Genomic DNA, 18779 nt, shown 5'->3' with positions numbered 1-18779 from the left:
TTACTCACGTAAAGAAACACTTAGAATCCAATAGCTGGAGAATAAGTGAATGAAATTCCCTGGGACAGAATGCTTCCGATAGCCAAACCTATGCTTTAGTGATGCTTTAAAGATGTCAATGGAAAGCCAAACACAATTTGCTGGGTAAATTATAGGTCTGAAATTTATTGATGGAATTGTTGCCTATCAATAGGAACCACATCTGGACTTTAGGTGCATTCCTAAATAAATGTGCTCCCTTCTACGATCTGACTTCACTTGCCCAGTGATTTATTTTTCAGAATAGCACAGCTACTTGCTTCCTGAATTGATTTGTAAAGATTGCTGGGGGAACAGCAGCCCATGAATAGAAATTAATTTTCCTCTAAAAGCACTTGATACAAAAGGTTAGGTTAGAATAAACAGGAGCTCATAGCATCTAGCAGCTCTCTATTCCCACCTCTCTTCTCCCTGAGAAATGAAACACCCATAAGACCCATTTAGAGAGTTTTCAGTCTCTACATCAAACAAAGGCCTCCCTATGTATTTTTATGTACAACCCTTTTTCTTCAGCAGAGAATTTCCCTCCATTGGGGTGTGCCCCTCCATGCTACAGTCATGGTATAGTCTAATAAGCGTCTTCATTTATATTTGAAATCCGTCAGACTCAAACAAGTTAAGGTTCAAGACCATGAAGACAGAGAAAGAAGTATAACTCAGACATTTTTTTTCCTTCTAGTTTTTCTTTTCATTCATTGTATCTGCCCTTTTGTTTCTTCTTTGGAAGAGTGTGGACAGGAAAATAATTTCCTCTGAAAAGCAGATCACACTTCTTCCCCAAATGAGTATTTTTTGTTTATATAACTTCTAGCTGAGAAATCCCCATAAGCATAAATTACTTAATTCCATAAAAGCTAATTTTAAAAGTAAAATGTAAGTAAAGTAATATTCCTCATTAATATGCTGTTAGTATTTTCAATTCTTTTTAATGCTGTTTTCACTCATAATTTAGGATGCTTCCTTGATGGTCAATGAACTGTTTTGTTTTGTTTTTGTGCCAGTATTGAGGCTTGAACTCAGGGCCTCAAGCTCTCTTGGCTTTTTCATTTATGGCTGGTACTCTACCACTCGCATCTCTTGTCCACCATTTTATATTTTATTCATTTACTTATTTTATTTTACAATTTTATTGTGAAAGTGATGTACTGAAGGGTTATAGTTACATAAGTCAGGTAATGAGTACAGTTCCCTTTAACTGTATCACCACTTCCCTCATTCCCTCCCAGCTGTTCCCTTCCCAACTCCGCTCTTCCCAAGTTGTATTCTTCATTTCCAGCATAGTGTCTACTGAGTATCAGTGCTGAATTGGTTCATCCTTTGTCCTACCGTTTCTGTGCTTTCCCTTTCCCTCCCCAAATCAGATAAACTTAGATACAAGACAAAGGGTACAGAAGTAAAAACAGCAACAAAATGGAATAAACCAAAGAAAAAGGAAATCTTTTTTTTTAAAGAAACACTAACAGGACAACAAAACTTCTTGTTTCCATTTCTTGGAGTTTGCTATGTGCACATGATTATATAAAATGATGCTTATCAAAATGAACACCATTCCAGCCTTTTAATGGTTAATTAGAGAGAGAGGATAGAGTCTTTTAGATTTTTCTGCTTGGGCTGATTTTGAGCCACAATCCTACAGGTCTCAGCCTCCTGAGCAGCTAGCATTACAAGCATGAGCCACAAAGTGTCTGGCTGGCAAACGATTTTTTTTTTTTTTAACTCTGGGCCTGGGCGCTGTTCCTCAGCTCTTCAGCTCAAGGCTAGAGCTCTACCACTTGAATCACAGTGCCACTTCCAGTTTTCTGAGTGGTTTATTGGAGTCTCACAGAGTTTCCTTCCTTAGCTGGCTTTGAACTGTGATCCTCAGATCTCAGCCTCCTTAGTAGCTAGGGTTACAGGCGTGAGCCACCAGCGCCTGGCTGGCAAACGATTTTTTACATGTATCTCTACTGGTTTCAGCTGAAGAATACAAAAATAAGGGAAATTTATCACTGCTGGAATATCCTGGGGAAGTGGACATTACAAAATGATTCAGTTCAGTTCAGTTCTGTTTTAAGAGGTTCTCACAAATGCTTAGCAGTAAATTTGTCTTGTCTCTTCTATTTGTGTTTGGTTTTATGGTTTACAAAGCTCAATTCTTATCTATATAAAAATAGATTTGATAGGGTCAGCTTCAAGCCAGCAATTGTTGCCATCAGGAGATATTTATTGTAGTTCAGTAGAGGAGGTCCAGCCAAGGCAAAGGACCCCTCTAACATGGGTAGGTTCATTAATAGTTAACAATCACAGCTAATTTTTGTGGCATAAATATTCTCAAAGTGATAAAATTTCGAGAAAACCAATAGAACGCCGGGTGCTGGTGGCTCACGCCTGTAATCCTAGCTACTCAGGGAGCTGAGATACGAGGATCATGGTTCAAAGCCAGCCCAGGCAAGAAAGTCCATGAAACTCTTATCTCCAATAAACCACTCAGAAAACCAGAAGTGGCCCTGGTAGAGCACTTGCCTTGAGCTGAAGAACTGAGGGACAGAGCCCAGGCCCAGAGTTCAAGCCCAACAACCAACAAAAAAAAAAGAAAGAAAGAAAAAGAAAACGAAAAAGAAAACCAATACAATATCAATATAATATCAATTAGAGTGTTAAATAGGAAGCATTGGAAAGGAAAGCCTTTTAATGAATTTATTCTGTAAGAAATCAAGTATATTAGGTAGGCAATGGAACCCTAGAAGTATAATTGGTAAAGACTTTGGTAGATTCTGAAATGTTGAATAGTTAAATACTAATGGTAATTTATACTCAGTATTGACAATATAAAGGGTAGGGCATTAGAAAGATGACTAATGCAAGATGGTTCTCCTTGGCCCAATAGTCTTAATAATTTCACCAGTTTCAGAGCATTGAGAAATTTAGTTTTCTTCACTGAACCTAGCCATACTAGTACATAGACAACCTTGACTCTTATTTTATTAAACTGAGTACTTACTCTGTGCTCAGCAATACACTGTGAAAAGCAAGAGAACTACAGGATAATGAGAGTAAAAAAGAAGCAAGAGAAACACAAACATGCATAATAATAGATGAAAAGCTGTAATAATCTTACCATACATAGTGGCTCCTTAGGGTTACTCTACAACCCCATTGGACTGACTTGTATGTGCAACATTTAGACAATTCTACTGTGTGTTGAAAAGATGCTGCCTATTAAAATAAGTACATCATCACCTTGACAATAAAAAATAACAAAAGTAAGTACAATAACAGTGCTGTGTCTTATAAGCACTACCCTCAAAAAAAAAAAGATTCCTTACTTATGGAGAGTTTATTTCTAGGGAGGACACTGACTGGCAATATAACATTCATGATGTAAATATAATCACTTGCTCTGTTTAGATTTCAGTCCATTGCCACTGAAACTTCTTATGTAAACAAATATACTTCTGTACATTAGCAATGAACAGAAAATGATTCTGTTTAAAATGCCATCCAAAAGGAAAAAAAATATTAGGAATAGTAACAAACTTTGTGTCCTGAAAATGACAATAGTGTTAAAAAAAAACAACTAAAGATGACTAAAAGAAATGGACAGCCATTGTGGTGGTCCTGGGTGGTTAGGTGACATTACTCCTCAAATTGGTTTTTACAGATTAACCACAATGCAAAAATCAGAGTTGTCACTTAAGGCAGAAATCTGGAGTTTAAAGAACACAGAGAAGCCAAAACAGTACTGAAAGAAGATAACTGGAGGATTCACATTTACTGATTTCAAACCTTGCAACACAGCAAAAATATTAACAATTGTGCTACTTTACTAGAGCCTGTGGCCCATAAGGTCTGATTCTGAGATAGAACACAGTCACATCAAGTGAAGATGACTGGCTCTGGTATTCAATACAACCACATAAAGAAAATGAGATATATATATATATATATATATATATATATATATATAATTTGCTTTATATATAAACTTTACATGTTTTATAAAAAATTATATATAAATATAAATGGCATATTATATGATTTATTTGTATATTACAAATAATTACATAAGTATATATAATAATTTTTATATAAATAAAGTTATTTAAAATTTTCATCAAAACATGAGAGACTAAAATTCTCAACCTGTCTTACTTTTTACATAACAGTGTTACAACTGAAGCAAAACAAAAAGTAAATTTAGCTGCGGGCCCTTTCTTGGAACTGGAATATAAGTTCCTCCTAGTACCAGGAACCAAGGCTTTGAGTAAGCCATTCATCTCCCAGCATGATATTTTCTATAGGAAGCTGGAGATGAAAAAGAATTTTTGAGACAGCATCCTAATTCTTCAGACCCTTATTATTATTATTATTTTATTGTGAAAATACCATAGAGAGGGGTTACAATTACATGGGCAAGGTAATGAGTACATTTCTTATTAAGCATTGTTGCCTCCTCCTTTGTTTTCCCTTCCCATCCCTTCCCATTCCCCCCCTCTGCCCCCCATTCTCCCGCGCCAAAGTTGTAAAGTTCGTTTTTCGACATAATGAATGACTTAGGCATATGTCATAAAACTGCAAAGACTTTGAATAGAAACTATAGAAATTACACTGCTTATTTACAAGGTAGGTATGGCAGCACATGTCTGTAATGCCAGCCCTCAGAAGGCAGAGGAAGGAGGGATGTGAGTTGGAGGGCAGCCTGGGTTATGTAGTGTGGCCTGGCCTACCATTATTTCAAGTCTAGCCTGATCTGTATAACAAGAACTTGTTTCAACAAAAACAATATATATATATATATATATATATATATATTATATATGTATATATTCTTTCTTAGTCAGTTAAAAACACACACATATAAACTCCTAGCTCTTCAATATACTTTGAAATATGATTTACTTTCCAGGTGTTCACAATTGAGAAAATCTCTTTAAAATACCAATCTTACTCATATCTTACATTAAAATCCTGGTTCCTCCTCCTCCTCCCCCTCCTCCTCCTCCTCCTCCTCTTCTTTTTGCCAGTCACCAGGCCTGAACTCTGGGCCTGGGTGCTGTCCATCAGCACTTGAGCTCAAGGCTAGCACTTTACTAGTTGAGCCACAGTGCCACTTCTGGCTTTTTCTGCTTATCAAACCCAGGGCCTCATGCATGCGAGGCAAGCACTCTACCACTGAGCCACCTTCCCAGGCCTTATTTTCATTTTTAAATGGAGATTAATAAAGATAAATTGGCCTCTACTGATCTATAGTCATGCCTCAGATGATCTAAAATTAGTATAATAGAAAAGATAGAGAAGGGCTGAGAAGGTGGCTCAGTGGTAGAGTGCATGCCTTGCATGCATGAGGCCTTGGGTTCGATTCCTCAGCACCACATAAGCAAAAAGAAAAAAGCCGGAAGTGGCGCTGTGGCTCAAGTGGTAGAGCGCTAGCCTTGAGCTGAAGAGCTCAGGGATAGCACCCAGGCCCAGAGTTCAGGCTCCACGACCGGTCCCCCACCCAAAAAAAGAAAAGATAGAGAAACATTTTTTATATATAAACTTACTTTACATATTTTACATAATAAAATATAAGTTATATAACATATATGATTTATTTTTATATTACAAATAACTATATAGTTGAAATTATATATATGTAAATTTATTTAAAGTTTTCATCAAAACATGGGAGATTAAAGTTCTCAACCTGCCTTATTTTTTATGTAACAATGTTTTGTAAAATATGACATTTAATAAAGTTAAATAAATGTTAACTGTTTAATAATAATGTAATAATGTAGAAACCAAATTTTAATTCTTTGTATAGCATGTGGAGGCACTAATCACAATAGGATCTTGAAGCTTTTTTTTTCCTCCCAGCACTGCAGTCACTGAATTCAGGGCATTGTTCTTGCTTAGGTAGGTAGTCGGTACTTTTTTTTTTTTTTTGTCAGTCGTGGGGCTTGAACTCTGGGCTTGGGCGCTGTCCCTGCACTTTTCAGCTCAAGGCGAGTGTTCTACCGCTTGAGCCACAGTGCTACTTCCGGTTTTTCTAGTGGTTTATTAGAGATAAGTGTTTCACAGACTTTCCTGCCTGGGCTGGCTTTGAACCGCGATCCTCAGATCTCACCTCCTGAGTAGCTAGGATTACCGGCGTGAGCCACTGGCACCCGGCTAGGTAGTCAATACCTTGAGCCATGCCTCCAGTCCCACCATTAGGATTTAAATGTTTTTCTTTAGGTATTTGAAATGTTAGAAAATATAAATCAATAAAACATGTCTTTTATTATAAAACAATAGTGAATCATTTAATCTGTTACAATCAAACTTTATTTTAAAGATGTTAAAACCGATGCTTCAACTTTAGTTTTCTTAAGATTTACTTTCTCTAAGCAATTAATACATAAAACTACAGAAAACAATGATCTTGATTCACAAAAAAATTTACTGTCTAAAAGAAGTTCTTTTGTAAATTTCCTGAAAAGCAGATCAATTTTTAAAGAAAAGCTGTTGTTCTAGATCCCGGTTTTATAGTTACACATTAAATGTTGCTTTAGAAGACCATATAAAATAACCCTTTTGGTTGCATGCAATTTAGTTGCATATTAATCTTCTTTCCTAAGATTTATCTTTTATAAACTTCCTGTAGCTGGGTGCATAACTACTCAAGAAGCTGAGGTCTGAAGATTGCAATTTGAGCCCAACCTGGGCTCCTAGAGACACTTATCACTAATTAACCACTAAAAAACTGTGCTCCAATACTGGCATAAAAAATGAGCAAATAAATAAATCTCCTGTAATGGCTTAGACGTTATTAAAGGAATCCCGGACTAACCTAGCTTTTACAACTACAAAGATTATCTCTATTCACCTCTTTTGTCCAGGCCATTAGAGGCTCTGTGCTCCAATATTCACATTAAAAGAAAATGCAGATATACATAGAACTTGGAAAATGAATTTATTCTTGGTCTGTCTCTGTGTTTCCTATAGAACTGTTACAATTTACAGAAAAGGTTGGGGAAAAAAGCCAGGAAATAAGCATATGTAGTTTTAATGGTGAGCCCTGGTGGTTACTCGAACTCGGAGACATTCTTTTAACCTGGCAACAGAAGCCACAGCTTTTGAGGTTGGCCTTTATTGCCCTTAGTATAGTATTTCCTATAGGGAATTAAAGCAGAAAAATAATTTTTAAAACTATAACCTAATTACTAAGGCCCTATTAACACCACATGAAGACTTTCCTTTAGATCAGTGGGATAGAACTAAGTTGTATTCCTCACATTCATGATTGATTATTGTTTTACAAGGATGTCAAAATTTTGATGGGCTAATAAATAGTACGGGAATGAATGCATGTCCAGAGTCAAAGAAGTAACAATGAAGCCCTATTTCATAACATATACAAACATCAACTCAATATGGGTTGGTCACAAGTATAAAAGAGCCAAAGTTATAAAATAGCTGAAGTTATAAAATTCTTAGATAAAAATTCAGGAATTAAAGTTTCCACAATATGTGTTTGGGAATGGTTACTTAGCCCGGATATTGAAATCACACACAGGAACCAGCACAAAATTAAACACAGCGAATTGCATCAAAATAATAAACATTCGTGCTCAAAAGACATTTTTAAGAAAGTAAAAACATAACTAATGAAATAGAAGAAAATCATTTGCAATGTTTAATAAACTTTTATCCAGACTATGTGAAGAGCTTTTATGAACCAACAATAAGAAGATATAAATTACAATGGGCCAAAGGATATGAGTAGACTAATCTCCAAAGAAGATATACAAATGACCAGTAAGATATTCAACACCATCTGCCATTATGCAGTTACAGATCTCACCACAACGATATTTCATTTCACATACCAGAGGATGCTTCTATTTAAAAATGCAGATGGCAAAGAGTATTAATGAGAGTGTGAAGAAATAGTGATTCTTTAGAACTGCTGGCAGGAAAATAGTTTGGCACCTGCTTCAGAAAATAGTTTGGCATGCCTTTAAATAAAGCTTTATTTAAATGGTTACAAAAATGATATGTGCATACTTTATTTTGACCTGAGATAGGAATTATCTCATCAAAACTAAATCTAAAGTATATTATTGTGATTGGAAAATCATCCACAATATAAGAATATATCATCCAAGCGACAAATGGACAGTAAGAGAAAAAAAATCTCACAATTGATTGGGCATTGATTAGAGTCTTTAATTTCTACACTATAAAAATTATAGGAGAAAGTTGAAAGGGTTTTGAGAAGTCTATAGTGATATATTAAGTTGTAAGGGACCAGAGATTATAAAAAAAACATGAAGGATGCTGGTGTAATTGAATACAGATCAGGTAGAGGGGAAACAGAGCTGTGTATTTGCACTGTTTAAGGGGATCAAGGCTTGTCTGTGAATAATCAGGAGAGGAAATAAAGTATTTCTGCATTATTCTAGGAGGGATATAATTAAGTAAAGTTGGAATACATTGAAGCCAGAGAAGTTTTTACCTGACACATAATTTTGATAATAAGAGTAATTACCAGAAATTGTTAACAAGATGTTAAAAAAATCTCTACTGGAGACATTTTAATATTAGAGATAATAATGTTTTTAGCTTAAAGAACATGAAAAAGGACCTGAGATTTTTTGTATATGAAAATATTGTCTTCAAAGATAGCTATAGAATGAGTATTAGGGAAATTTTCCAGCAAGAAGACTAGAATGGAATTTACCAAAATTCCTTACTATTAACTTGAGGATCAGTGCTTCCTGTCATTGTTTCCCTACATTTTCTTACATTCTCATAGATTATATCAATATTTTTATAATCAGCAAATCAAAGTTTAAAATACAAATCAGATGTATATAGTATGTCTTAGTTTAGGTGTTTGATTCTTCCCTAGATCCAGTCCCATTTTAACTGTACTTTCGGATTTACTAACTTTTACCAAATACTAAATATTATTAGATAAGCTACAACTCTAGTAAGAATTCCTTGCCTTCTATTTTATTAGGTGATAACACTAGAGATACTTTAACAGTGAAATATTAAAGCATGAATTTTACTACTCATTTTGCTTAGACATAAATAATATAGAAAGAAAAAAAGAAATGTGGTGTCTCCAAGCCGTTGTGGTTTAATTATATTTCACAATGCCTTTAGCCCATTTTTCCTTTATTATCCTTAAAGCCATTGCAAGTCTGAACTAAATAAGTTTCTTCATTTTCTTTTTCTTTTTTTGGTCCGGTAGTGGGGCCTGAACTCTGGGCCCTGAACTCTGGGCCTGGGTGCTGTCCCTTAGCTATTCAGCTCAAGGCTAGCGCTCTACCATTTGAGCCACAGCGCCACTTCCGGTTTTTTTCTGCTTATGTGGTGCTGAGGAATCGCACCCAGGGCCTCGTGCATGCAGGGCAAGCGCTCTACCGCTGAGCCACCTTCCCAGCCCTAAATAAGTTTCTTTAGAGAGTCCATATCTTTGTAGATTTTATGAAAGGCAGGAATCTTTGTTCTCAACTAGCAGATAAAATGAAAAATTTCAAATTAATCTAAGCTAATAATTCAGTTCTTTGTAGATTACAAGTAAGCAAGTCTGTTAGAAAGTTAAAACAGAATAAATATATTCTTTATTTGTTTCTCAACTCACATCAAAAGCCTGGCTTGGACCACGCACCCGTGGCTCACATGTGTAGTCCAAGTCACCCCGGAGGTTGAGAGCTCAGGACTGTAGTTCGAAGCCAAGCCTGGATTGGAAAGTACATGAGACTTTTATCTCCAAATAACCAGCAAGAAGCTGGAAATAGAGCTGTGGCTCAGTGGAAGAGGGCTAACCTTTAGCAAAACAGCTTAGGGCCAGTGACTAGACCCTGAGTTTAAGCTCCAGTATACACACACACACACACACACACACACACACACATGCATGCACACATGCACACAAATACACACATAGCCTGTAACCTGGCTCCTCTATGTGGACTTTAAGTTGGTGTCATATTAACGACTGTGCCATAACATTTATTTTATATATCTACCTTTTCCCAGAACTGTGGTCTCCACATAATTCAGATTTTTACACTTTTCCTCAGTCTATATTTTTGGGACAGGACTCTTGCATGTTTTCATTTTAAAAGTTCCCTGTAGGAAGCATAGAAATGGTGGGATAAGGGGCAAACTAATTCAGCAGTGATACTCACCAGACACTTCGTTGGAAATGAACTATACAACTTGAGGGAAGAGAGGTCAGGAGGGAAAAAACTGGAAGAAAATGAGAGAGGCGTGACACTGTTCAAAAAGAAATGTACTCATTACCTGACTTATGTAACTGTAATCCCTCTGCAAATCACCTTTACAATAAATAAAACTCATAGAGAGAAAATTATATATATACATATATAAATGCTTCCTTTATTAAAAGCAGTAAGAATCAGGTTGTTACATGAAAAGATTTTGATTATTCATCTTCTTCATTAACCAGCAATTTTCAATCTTAAGCTGACCATCCAGTATCTGGGGAGCTATTTAAGAACATTAATGCATCTACCTCACCCAAGGTCCATTATATAACAATATTGGAAGGACTGAGGTTGTGAGATATATCGGGTGGTTGGAGTTGTTATCGATCGATCGATCGATATCTATCTATATCAGATTTTTTTTAAGTATCACAAGTAATTTCTAGTATAAGAATGGAATCTGATAGCCACTTCACAAGCCTGGAAACCAATCACTTGTGACTGGCCAACTTTGCATTGTTGTGTTTTGCTTTTCATCATCCACTACAGACTCCTATATCCATTCTGTAGAGGTTTGCTGAGTGAAAGATGGACACTAGACATCTCTCTCGCATTTGCCCATTCGTTCCTGCATCCATAATGATATCCACCTGGGCCTGGTTCCAGATTTAGTCATGTTGGTCTTCATTTTCTTAGCACAGGTGCAGCAGTGAACAGCAGTGAGAGTCTCCCTCCATCCTCGTCCGTCAATGACATCTCCTCCATGTCCACCGACCAGACCCTGGCATCCGACACTGACAGCAGCCTGGAAGCCTCGGCGGGACCCCTGGGTTGCTGCAGGTGACTAGCCGCCTGCCTGCGAAACCCAGCATTCTTCAGGAGATGATACGATAGAACACACACACACAGACACAACACACACACACACACAAACACGAAAACACACACGCACACACATACACACATGCAGACATGCAATGTCAAGAACATAGCAAGGGAGAGAATCCAAATCTAAATTCAAAACCAATCTTTTAGCCTGCTTCTTCCTTCTCCAAAGTTCTGTATTGCAGCAAAGCTCAAGTGTATATTTAACTTCTAGTTGCTCTTGCTTTGGTCTCCTTCCAATGATGCTTACTACAGAACAGCAAATTGAACACGATTAGAGAAGCCTTTCCCGTAAAGTGTCATTTAAATGGCTGCAAAACCAGCAACCTGTAACCGCCCTTTCAAATGGCATGACAAGGTGTGCAGTGGCCCCATCCAGCATGTGTGTGTCTCTATCTTGCATCTACCTGCTCCTTTTGGCCTAGTCAGATGGATGTAGATACAGATCCGCATGTGTCTGTATTCATACAGCACTACTTAGAGATGCTACTGCCAGTGTCCTCAGGGCTCTTCCAAGATACCATGCACTGGGGTACCCATGGTCCATTTCGTGTGATCTATTACTCTGACATAAACCCATCTGTACTATATTGCCAATATATACACTGTTTAGTTTGCTAATTGATTAAGCTGTATGTCTTATAAGAAAACATGTAAAGGGGGGGGGAAGTGGAGGGAGTGAGCACTTGGACCATTGAAGATGTAGCTTCTAAATTTGAATCGATTAAATGGCACCTGTATACCAATTTGTAGAAAGAACATATGTGATGCTTATGTACAGGGTGTTGGTGGGGTGGGGGAGGGAGCTAAGTCACAGTTTCCAGGTTCTAACTGTTTTGGCTTTTAGAAAGGATGTATAGATAAAAACTGAAGGTGGTTGTGTGTTTTTTTCTCTGACAGTGGAAAGGTAGCAGGGAATAGAAAATAGCGTTGTAGTGTGGACTAATATGGAAAGAAAAGAAATACCCTCATACTAGGCGACACTGACATCCATATTTTCAAGATTAGAGCCATTTGTCATTTCAGAAGCATACATCACAAAAGGAGGCTCCTGGAGACAAGGGCCTATGGTGAGAGAGGATCACTGTGTACACATTGGATGATAGGAATCTTCTCCTGCATACAGAGGAATTTCTTCCCTATGACTGATTTCTTCAACAGTAACCAGCCTCGTCCAGGACGTACACACTATGGGCTGTGCTTGCTTGGCATACTCAGGCTGCTTCTTAGCATTACATCCTGCCAAGGTTTTGGTTTAAGAAGAAACCCTTTGTTTTTCTCTTATGGACTAAAATAATATAAATTTACTAAAATAGAATCCCCAAAGTACAGATGATCCTCAGGTTAGCATTTGAAAACATCTCTACAGGCGTTATTGTTTCTCAGGAGGTCTACTGACTCCTTCATATAACTGACATTTCATGTTGATTGATTTTTTCCCTCCCCCCACAAATTTAAACAATCCAAGAAGGGCTGATCATCTGAGTTTTGTTGGATTGAATTGCAGTTGGATATAAGAGCAATAACTGCCCCCCCAAAGTTACTGCTACTAAATAGCATTAGCAATATGAGTTTGTTCAAAAGCCATGAAGCATTCATGTCAGTATTTAGCAAAAATCACCAGAACCTGACTTGAATCAGCTGGCAGGTTTTTTTCCTGGGTACTGAAGGAGGTGTTATGAAACATCTTCATAATGTACAAGGCAATACCATAATAAACAAGGCAAGACTTCCTAGCAATACTATGGACTTGGCTTAGGCTTCCCTTGTTCCTTTCTTGGGTGAAGCAGCCAACAAGGTTATTTGCACTTTGACCATTTTGGTGCTCACCAAGGTGGGGGTATTCCACTTGTAGAAGTGAATCACAAGGAAGGTATGATATGACTGGCAAATAGAAGGCTCTCAAAAATAGAGCAAAGAAGAATAGCTCTCCCTCTGAAAACTGCCTTAACTACCATACCAGGAAAGCTCTTTTTCCAAGCAAATAGAGCCAATAGGGAGCCACAACCATTCTTACCACTACCATGCCAGCAGTCCTATTAGACATGGAATTGCTTTGCACAGGAGGATTTATTGCAAGACATAATTTGTTCAAAATGGAGAGATCAATGTTAGATTGTGCAGTGTGTCCCCTGGAATAAAAAAAAAATCCCAGTGCCTCTCTCACTACTATTCATTTTACTTAATATTGCAGACAACCTGATTTTTTAAAATGCCTGCTCATTCATGAGTATTCTCCTAGTTTGTTTCTTTTTTTTTTGCTTCTTTTTTACTCTTGACACTCTGGCCACTCTAGTGCCTCCTGCTTTAATCCACAGGGATTAAGAACAGAGAGCAGGCAGCTTCTTGAAAGAAACAAGTCTCCAGGGGAGTTTCATCAGTCATAAGATGACAACAAAAGTCAGGAAGAAATTCTCCAGTTGCATCTTAACAGTGCCTGGAAGTTAGGCTATCTCTCATTCAGCAGAAGTGGTCATTTTTTCTGCTAAAACTAGATCAGGCAAGAATGAAAGAGTTCCACTCCTCTCTCCTCCTATTACAACCTTGTACTAGCTCCACTCACATTGTATCTTCCGTTGTATGGCTGTAGGGTGCCAAAGACCCTTTGTGAACAAGAAAACAATCAAATAAATCTCCAAGATTTAAGGTAGACCTTATAAATAGAGACTAGGATTTGGCCTTCCAACATCTTATAGGATCTTCTTAGGTGTTCAAAGCAAGATAAATGATGATTCCCTTTTATAGGGTATCTTCCTTTGAAAGCTTTCAGTCTTGGGTCCTGTTTATCTTTGCAATGTGATTGTATTATGATAAAATTTACAAAATATATTTTACACTGAGTTTTCCTTTTTTAAAAAGAAAAGATACATTCAAGCCTCATGATGACAAAACAAAAAGAAGAAGAAGAAAAAATACTCAACACTTCCAATGTACTTGTTACTTTGGGTGAAAGGAAGTGTCAAGCTACGAAGTGAAGGTCCTCTCTATGTCCTGGAGCATGAACTTGGTGCTTGAGGAACTTGGCCTTTCACCTTTTTATAGATGAATGGTTTCACAGTGACCCTTAATCACATGTTTTGCAGAATTCTTTTGTAGAAATGAGCTCGTACCCCTGTGCAGAAGAATGAGAAGTGAGAACAAGGCAAATCTGTCATCACTTTAGCTTTCTCGGTGTGTTCATTTCTACAAAAGGATACATTGACCTTACAACACAATGTTTTTTGGGGGAATAAAAATGCAAAATTTTTACCTTTAAAAATCTAGTATTTTTGCACTGTAGGAAGGTAATTTCCAACCAGGCCAGACCCCAGCCAAGTCCCACTAACTGCAGGAAACTATTCCACTGATGGATGGGGATCTGGAGAGTTTTTCTCAGTTTTTAAAATCATTATAGGACAAATATTACCTAAAAATGTCAATAACAGCTGACTGTCAGAGAGAAGATTGACCTTGGCAAATGGAACAAGTAGAATAGATAGGCATAGGAAAATCCTTATATGACACATCAGGGGATAAAATAATGAAACAAATTTTGTTTTGTTTATTTTTACATATCCATTGCAGAACTTAAGTGATAGCAAATCAAATTCTCTTTCATTCTCTTAACATAGGGCAATCTATATCTTAAGAGCAATATGTTCTTCAAAGAATGTTGTAGTCTAGCTTTGTTCAAAAGAATGCCTACTACAGCTCAGAGAGAGGAATGATCTTGCTTCTGGAAGGTTTTATCCCAGTGTCTTTGGGGGTCAGAAGCAGAATCTCTTTTCCTCTCTTACCCCTCCTCTACGTACATATTTTGTTAGAGTCCAACATTTTCCATACATGTCATTAAATCCAGCAGAAGAATTCCTTTCTATAAAAATAATGAAAAATTATAATGTAAATAATTACATTGGTTATGTTCCTTGTGATTAAAACATCAGATTTCATCATTCCCTTAGGTAGCTATCTGTTCAGTTTGACTCACTTTGGCAAGTCAAACTGAAGTGGAAAGATTCTTGTATATGGACTCCTCTACTCCTAATTTTTAATTATGTGGGACCACTGGCCAGTATATCCTCACAGATACAAATCCCCCAACTCTTGTCTAGCATCATCCTGCCATGTCCATCTTGCAACAGACACAACTACCACCTGCCTGTTATCCTGCATGATTGGACTCCAAAGACAATTACCAATGATAAGAATTTTCCTGTGTCAGTGTTTATAAAATATACTTGTAGCACACACACATACACACACACACATGCACATACATGTTCACATTCACCTTTACTATTCAAGATCAGTCCTGGAAGCCAAAACCATGTACGTACAGTTTCTTTGCAAGGTCTTCAAGGTGAAAAATAAGCCTGCTTGATGGATAAAATACAATCTCAGACAGTGATGGTTAATACAGATTAGAAATCATTCTAATAATTTCTGTGCTCTTTCTCACATTCATTTCTAACTTTTTTCTCTGTGTTTAAAATGTTTGTGGAACACCGGACAAATTGGAGGAGAACTTTGGCTTCTTTTGACTCTTTGTAGGTGGAGACTGACTTAATATATTGTGATTTATGTTTCTCATGAATTATTAAAATTGGAGGAATTCCACTTCCCTTCACATAAATCCAAATCAAAACCCAGAGTTTGTTGGACTTTGCCTGTTGACAATGATCTCTTGTGATTTCATTTGACCCTGGTAAAAGGAGCTTGTAGTATGGTTAGATCATGGTGGGGAATAAATGCGAAATAAGGGATGGTCTACTTTCTCAGAGTATAGAATGCTGTGTTTTCATTTGAGAATGACATTTTCCAAACATTATCACTGTTCTGTCGCTGAACACTAGCTACACATTTATAATTATTGATTTTGCTTTAAAGTACAAAATCAACAAAAAGACACAAAGAAAGTTTCTGGAAGCATCAGGTAAGTAAAATAAGAGTTTAATTTTCTAAGAAATGATCAGATCTCCTAATCCCACAAGATATTTACTAACTTTTGTAGTACTTTGGTTTGAACTCAGGACTTCATGCTTGCTGGAACTAGACCTCATGGTTTGTTTTTTTCTTTTTCTTTTTTAACATATGGAATCACTTTTTGCCCAATTCAGCTAGAACTGGGATCTTCCTATTTGTACTTCCTGCCATAGCAAAGATAACAGGTGTGTGCTACCATTTATAGTTTTTTCTGTTGAGCTGGACTGGCCTCAAAGTTCCTCTGAGCTTTTCCCCTCCCCACCTCTCTCATTCCCTTTCCTCTCCTCTCCCCTCTCTTCTCTTTTTCTTCTTTTTTGATCCTGGGGCTTGAACTCAGGGCCTTACGCTCTTACTTGATTCTTTTTCAATCAAGGCTCACGCTGTACCAGTTGAACTGTACCTCAGTTTCTAGCTATTTACTAGTTATTTGGATATATGAATATCATGGACCTTCCTAGCCAGACTAGCTTCTAACTACAATCCTCAGATCTCAGCCTCCTGACCAGCTAAGACAATAGGAGTAAGCAAACAGCTATGGGTTACAACTTGCCTTTTTTTCCAGAGCCTTGCAGAGCATTTCTGGAAGACACATGCAAGAAATGGGACACACTAAAGGCTCTGTGTTGGCAGTCAGTATGTCATGTAAATCTGTCTCTGTTCCAAACTGAATTCTACCTGCTTAACCATTTTGAAACAGTGTTTAAGTCATTGAATATTTGCTATAAAATTTATACTTCTGAGAAACAGGAAATGTAATGAAATGTGTAGAAATGAGCCCAACATACTTCTGTAATGTCAGAACCTTGTTATGTGAAAGACTGTGTTCCTTTCTATAAAAAAATATGCTTTGCGGGTATCAAATCCAGCAAAAAAAAAAAAAAGTTCAAAACATAGAGGAGTAAGTAAGTCCAACAACTTAGAGGATTCAAGTTTAACTCCACAAAGCGAAGACTTTGTTTCATGATTAATGAGCTTGTGGTGTTGCCCTTCACTTGACTTTGGAATCTTACTGTTTACTTAGTAGCCCACATTGTTTACAACACAAAAGTAGGTACACAATATTTTCATCATATACACCTTGTACTCTCTGCTTAGCAGACTGTGCCACAGATACATTGCCTTCTAATAACACATTTACACCCATATGTGTAAAAATATTGTATACAAACAATCTTACAAAAAGAAAATTTTATAATGCAAATTATAGTTTACACAGGCCAAAATGACCAGTAATATGAAAGGATTTTTTTATAGAAGAAAGATATTGAAAAGGCATATTTCCTCTTCTTTAATGTTAATGTATTGCAAACTTATATTGACACAAATTAAGTGCTAAAGTTACTCTGAATATCTACAATTTAATTTCATAGCTCCATTTAAAATCAGTCTACCAATTTATCCCTTAACCATGTATCGAACAACTACATGTGGGAAACAAATATAGTAGTCTTTATCCTCAAAAATTCAAACTTCATAAATCCGTAAGTGGTTAAAACAAAGTATCTTTATTCCTTTAGTTTACTCTTTAAAAGTAACAATGTACTTAAATTAGTGCTGTGACATAAATGAATCCATATTTATTATTTGCTTAAAACAATGAAAAAAATCTGCTACTTTCAATGTTTTTGTTTCACTGGTGTATAGGTGCAGTGAATGAAATTAGCATAAAAGAAAGTTGGTTATTTGCCATTATATTATGGGAGATGAAATCATTTTTACCAGCTAGAAAAAAACCAGCATTGTGGAAAGTTTGCTTTGATCCGTGCTTCCTTTGAGAGCTATTGGGCTTGGATACTGAGCTGGAGGCTCCTATTTCTGCATCACAATCTCCACATCCACAAATGAATTCATAACAGTATGGGATCTCTCTGCAGTGACATTTAATATGAAGCTAAATCTTTGAAATGTGCCCAGTCTACAGGGGACTGTTGGAATTTAACCATTTGTTATTTTCTATTCAAAGAATCAACTCAGAATACACAGCTGAACTGGAAATTTGCCATTGAGCATCACACACACACACGCAAGTGCATGCACACACACACACATACACACACATACACACCATTCCTTGATACATGAGCACTTCAGTCCTTTGAGGACTGTTCCAAGGACATGTGACTGTAATGAGTCCACACACTTCCTGCCTCATATAGTCTACATATTCTAGTGGTGTTAAGAACTAAAAGCACTATCTAGTTTGCAAGGATGAGGTATTAAAAGGGATGCAATGAGAGATGAGGTGGCCAGGGCAAGCCTCTTAGTGGAGCTGGTACCTGTGCAGAGGCCTTGATACAGTTAGGGAATAAATCATATCTGAGGGAGGATACTGAAGACTGAAGGGGAAAAGCCCCAAAGAAAAAGCTTGCAAAGAATGGCAAAGTGTCTTGTGGACTTAAGTGGAAAAGACAAGATAATGTGCTAGAGAAAACAAAACTAGACTAGTAGGCAAAAGTCAGAACAAAGAAAGATCTTGAGATTCTATTCTTAATATAAGAAGATGGTGTCTAGATTTGAGCAAGGAAATGATACAATCTAAATTATCTTTTGGAAAAGATCCTTTTAGCTCCTGAGTAGACATTATATTTTGGGGATGAAAGATAACAAAACAATCTATTCATTATAAGATATAACACAAATACAGAAAGATACAATGGGGCTTGAATGAGAAAGTGGAGGGTCTGAAAATACTTTGGATAAGATAGA

The 18779-nt window shown here is 36.8% G+C and overlaps 1 protein-coding gene across 4 annotated transcripts in view; it reads left to right on the top strand.

The window, feature by feature from the left end:
* The window catches only part of Mapk10 (mitogen-activated protein kinase 10), a 313485-nt gene extending 301628 nt beyond the window's left edge, over window positions 1-11857 (top strand). The window contains exon 14 of one of the 4 annotated variants that reach the window (XM_013020133.1): window positions 10928-11857. In XM_013020133.1, coding sequence (XP_012875587.1) covers window positions 10928-11070 — 143 coding nt within the window. In that variant the 3' untranslated portion in view covers window positions 11071-11857. Of the gene's footprint in view, window positions 1-10922 lie in introns of all 4 variants that reach the window. The other 3 variants (XM_013020136.1, XM_013020135.1, XM_013020134.1) reach the window with 3 other exon arrangements.
* Window positions 11858-18779: the final 6922 nt, after the last annotated feature.

This window comes from Dipodomys ordii, unplaced genomic scaffold (assembly GCF_000151885.1).
Source record: "Dipodomys ordii isolate 6190 unplaced genomic scaffold, Dord_2.0 Scaffold49, whole genome shotgun sequence".
Lineage (NCBI taxonomy): Eukaryota > Metazoa > Chordata > Mammalia > Rodentia > Heteromyidae > Dipodomys > Dipodomys ordii.
This window is presented reverse-complemented; position numbering and strand designations above follow the sequence as displayed.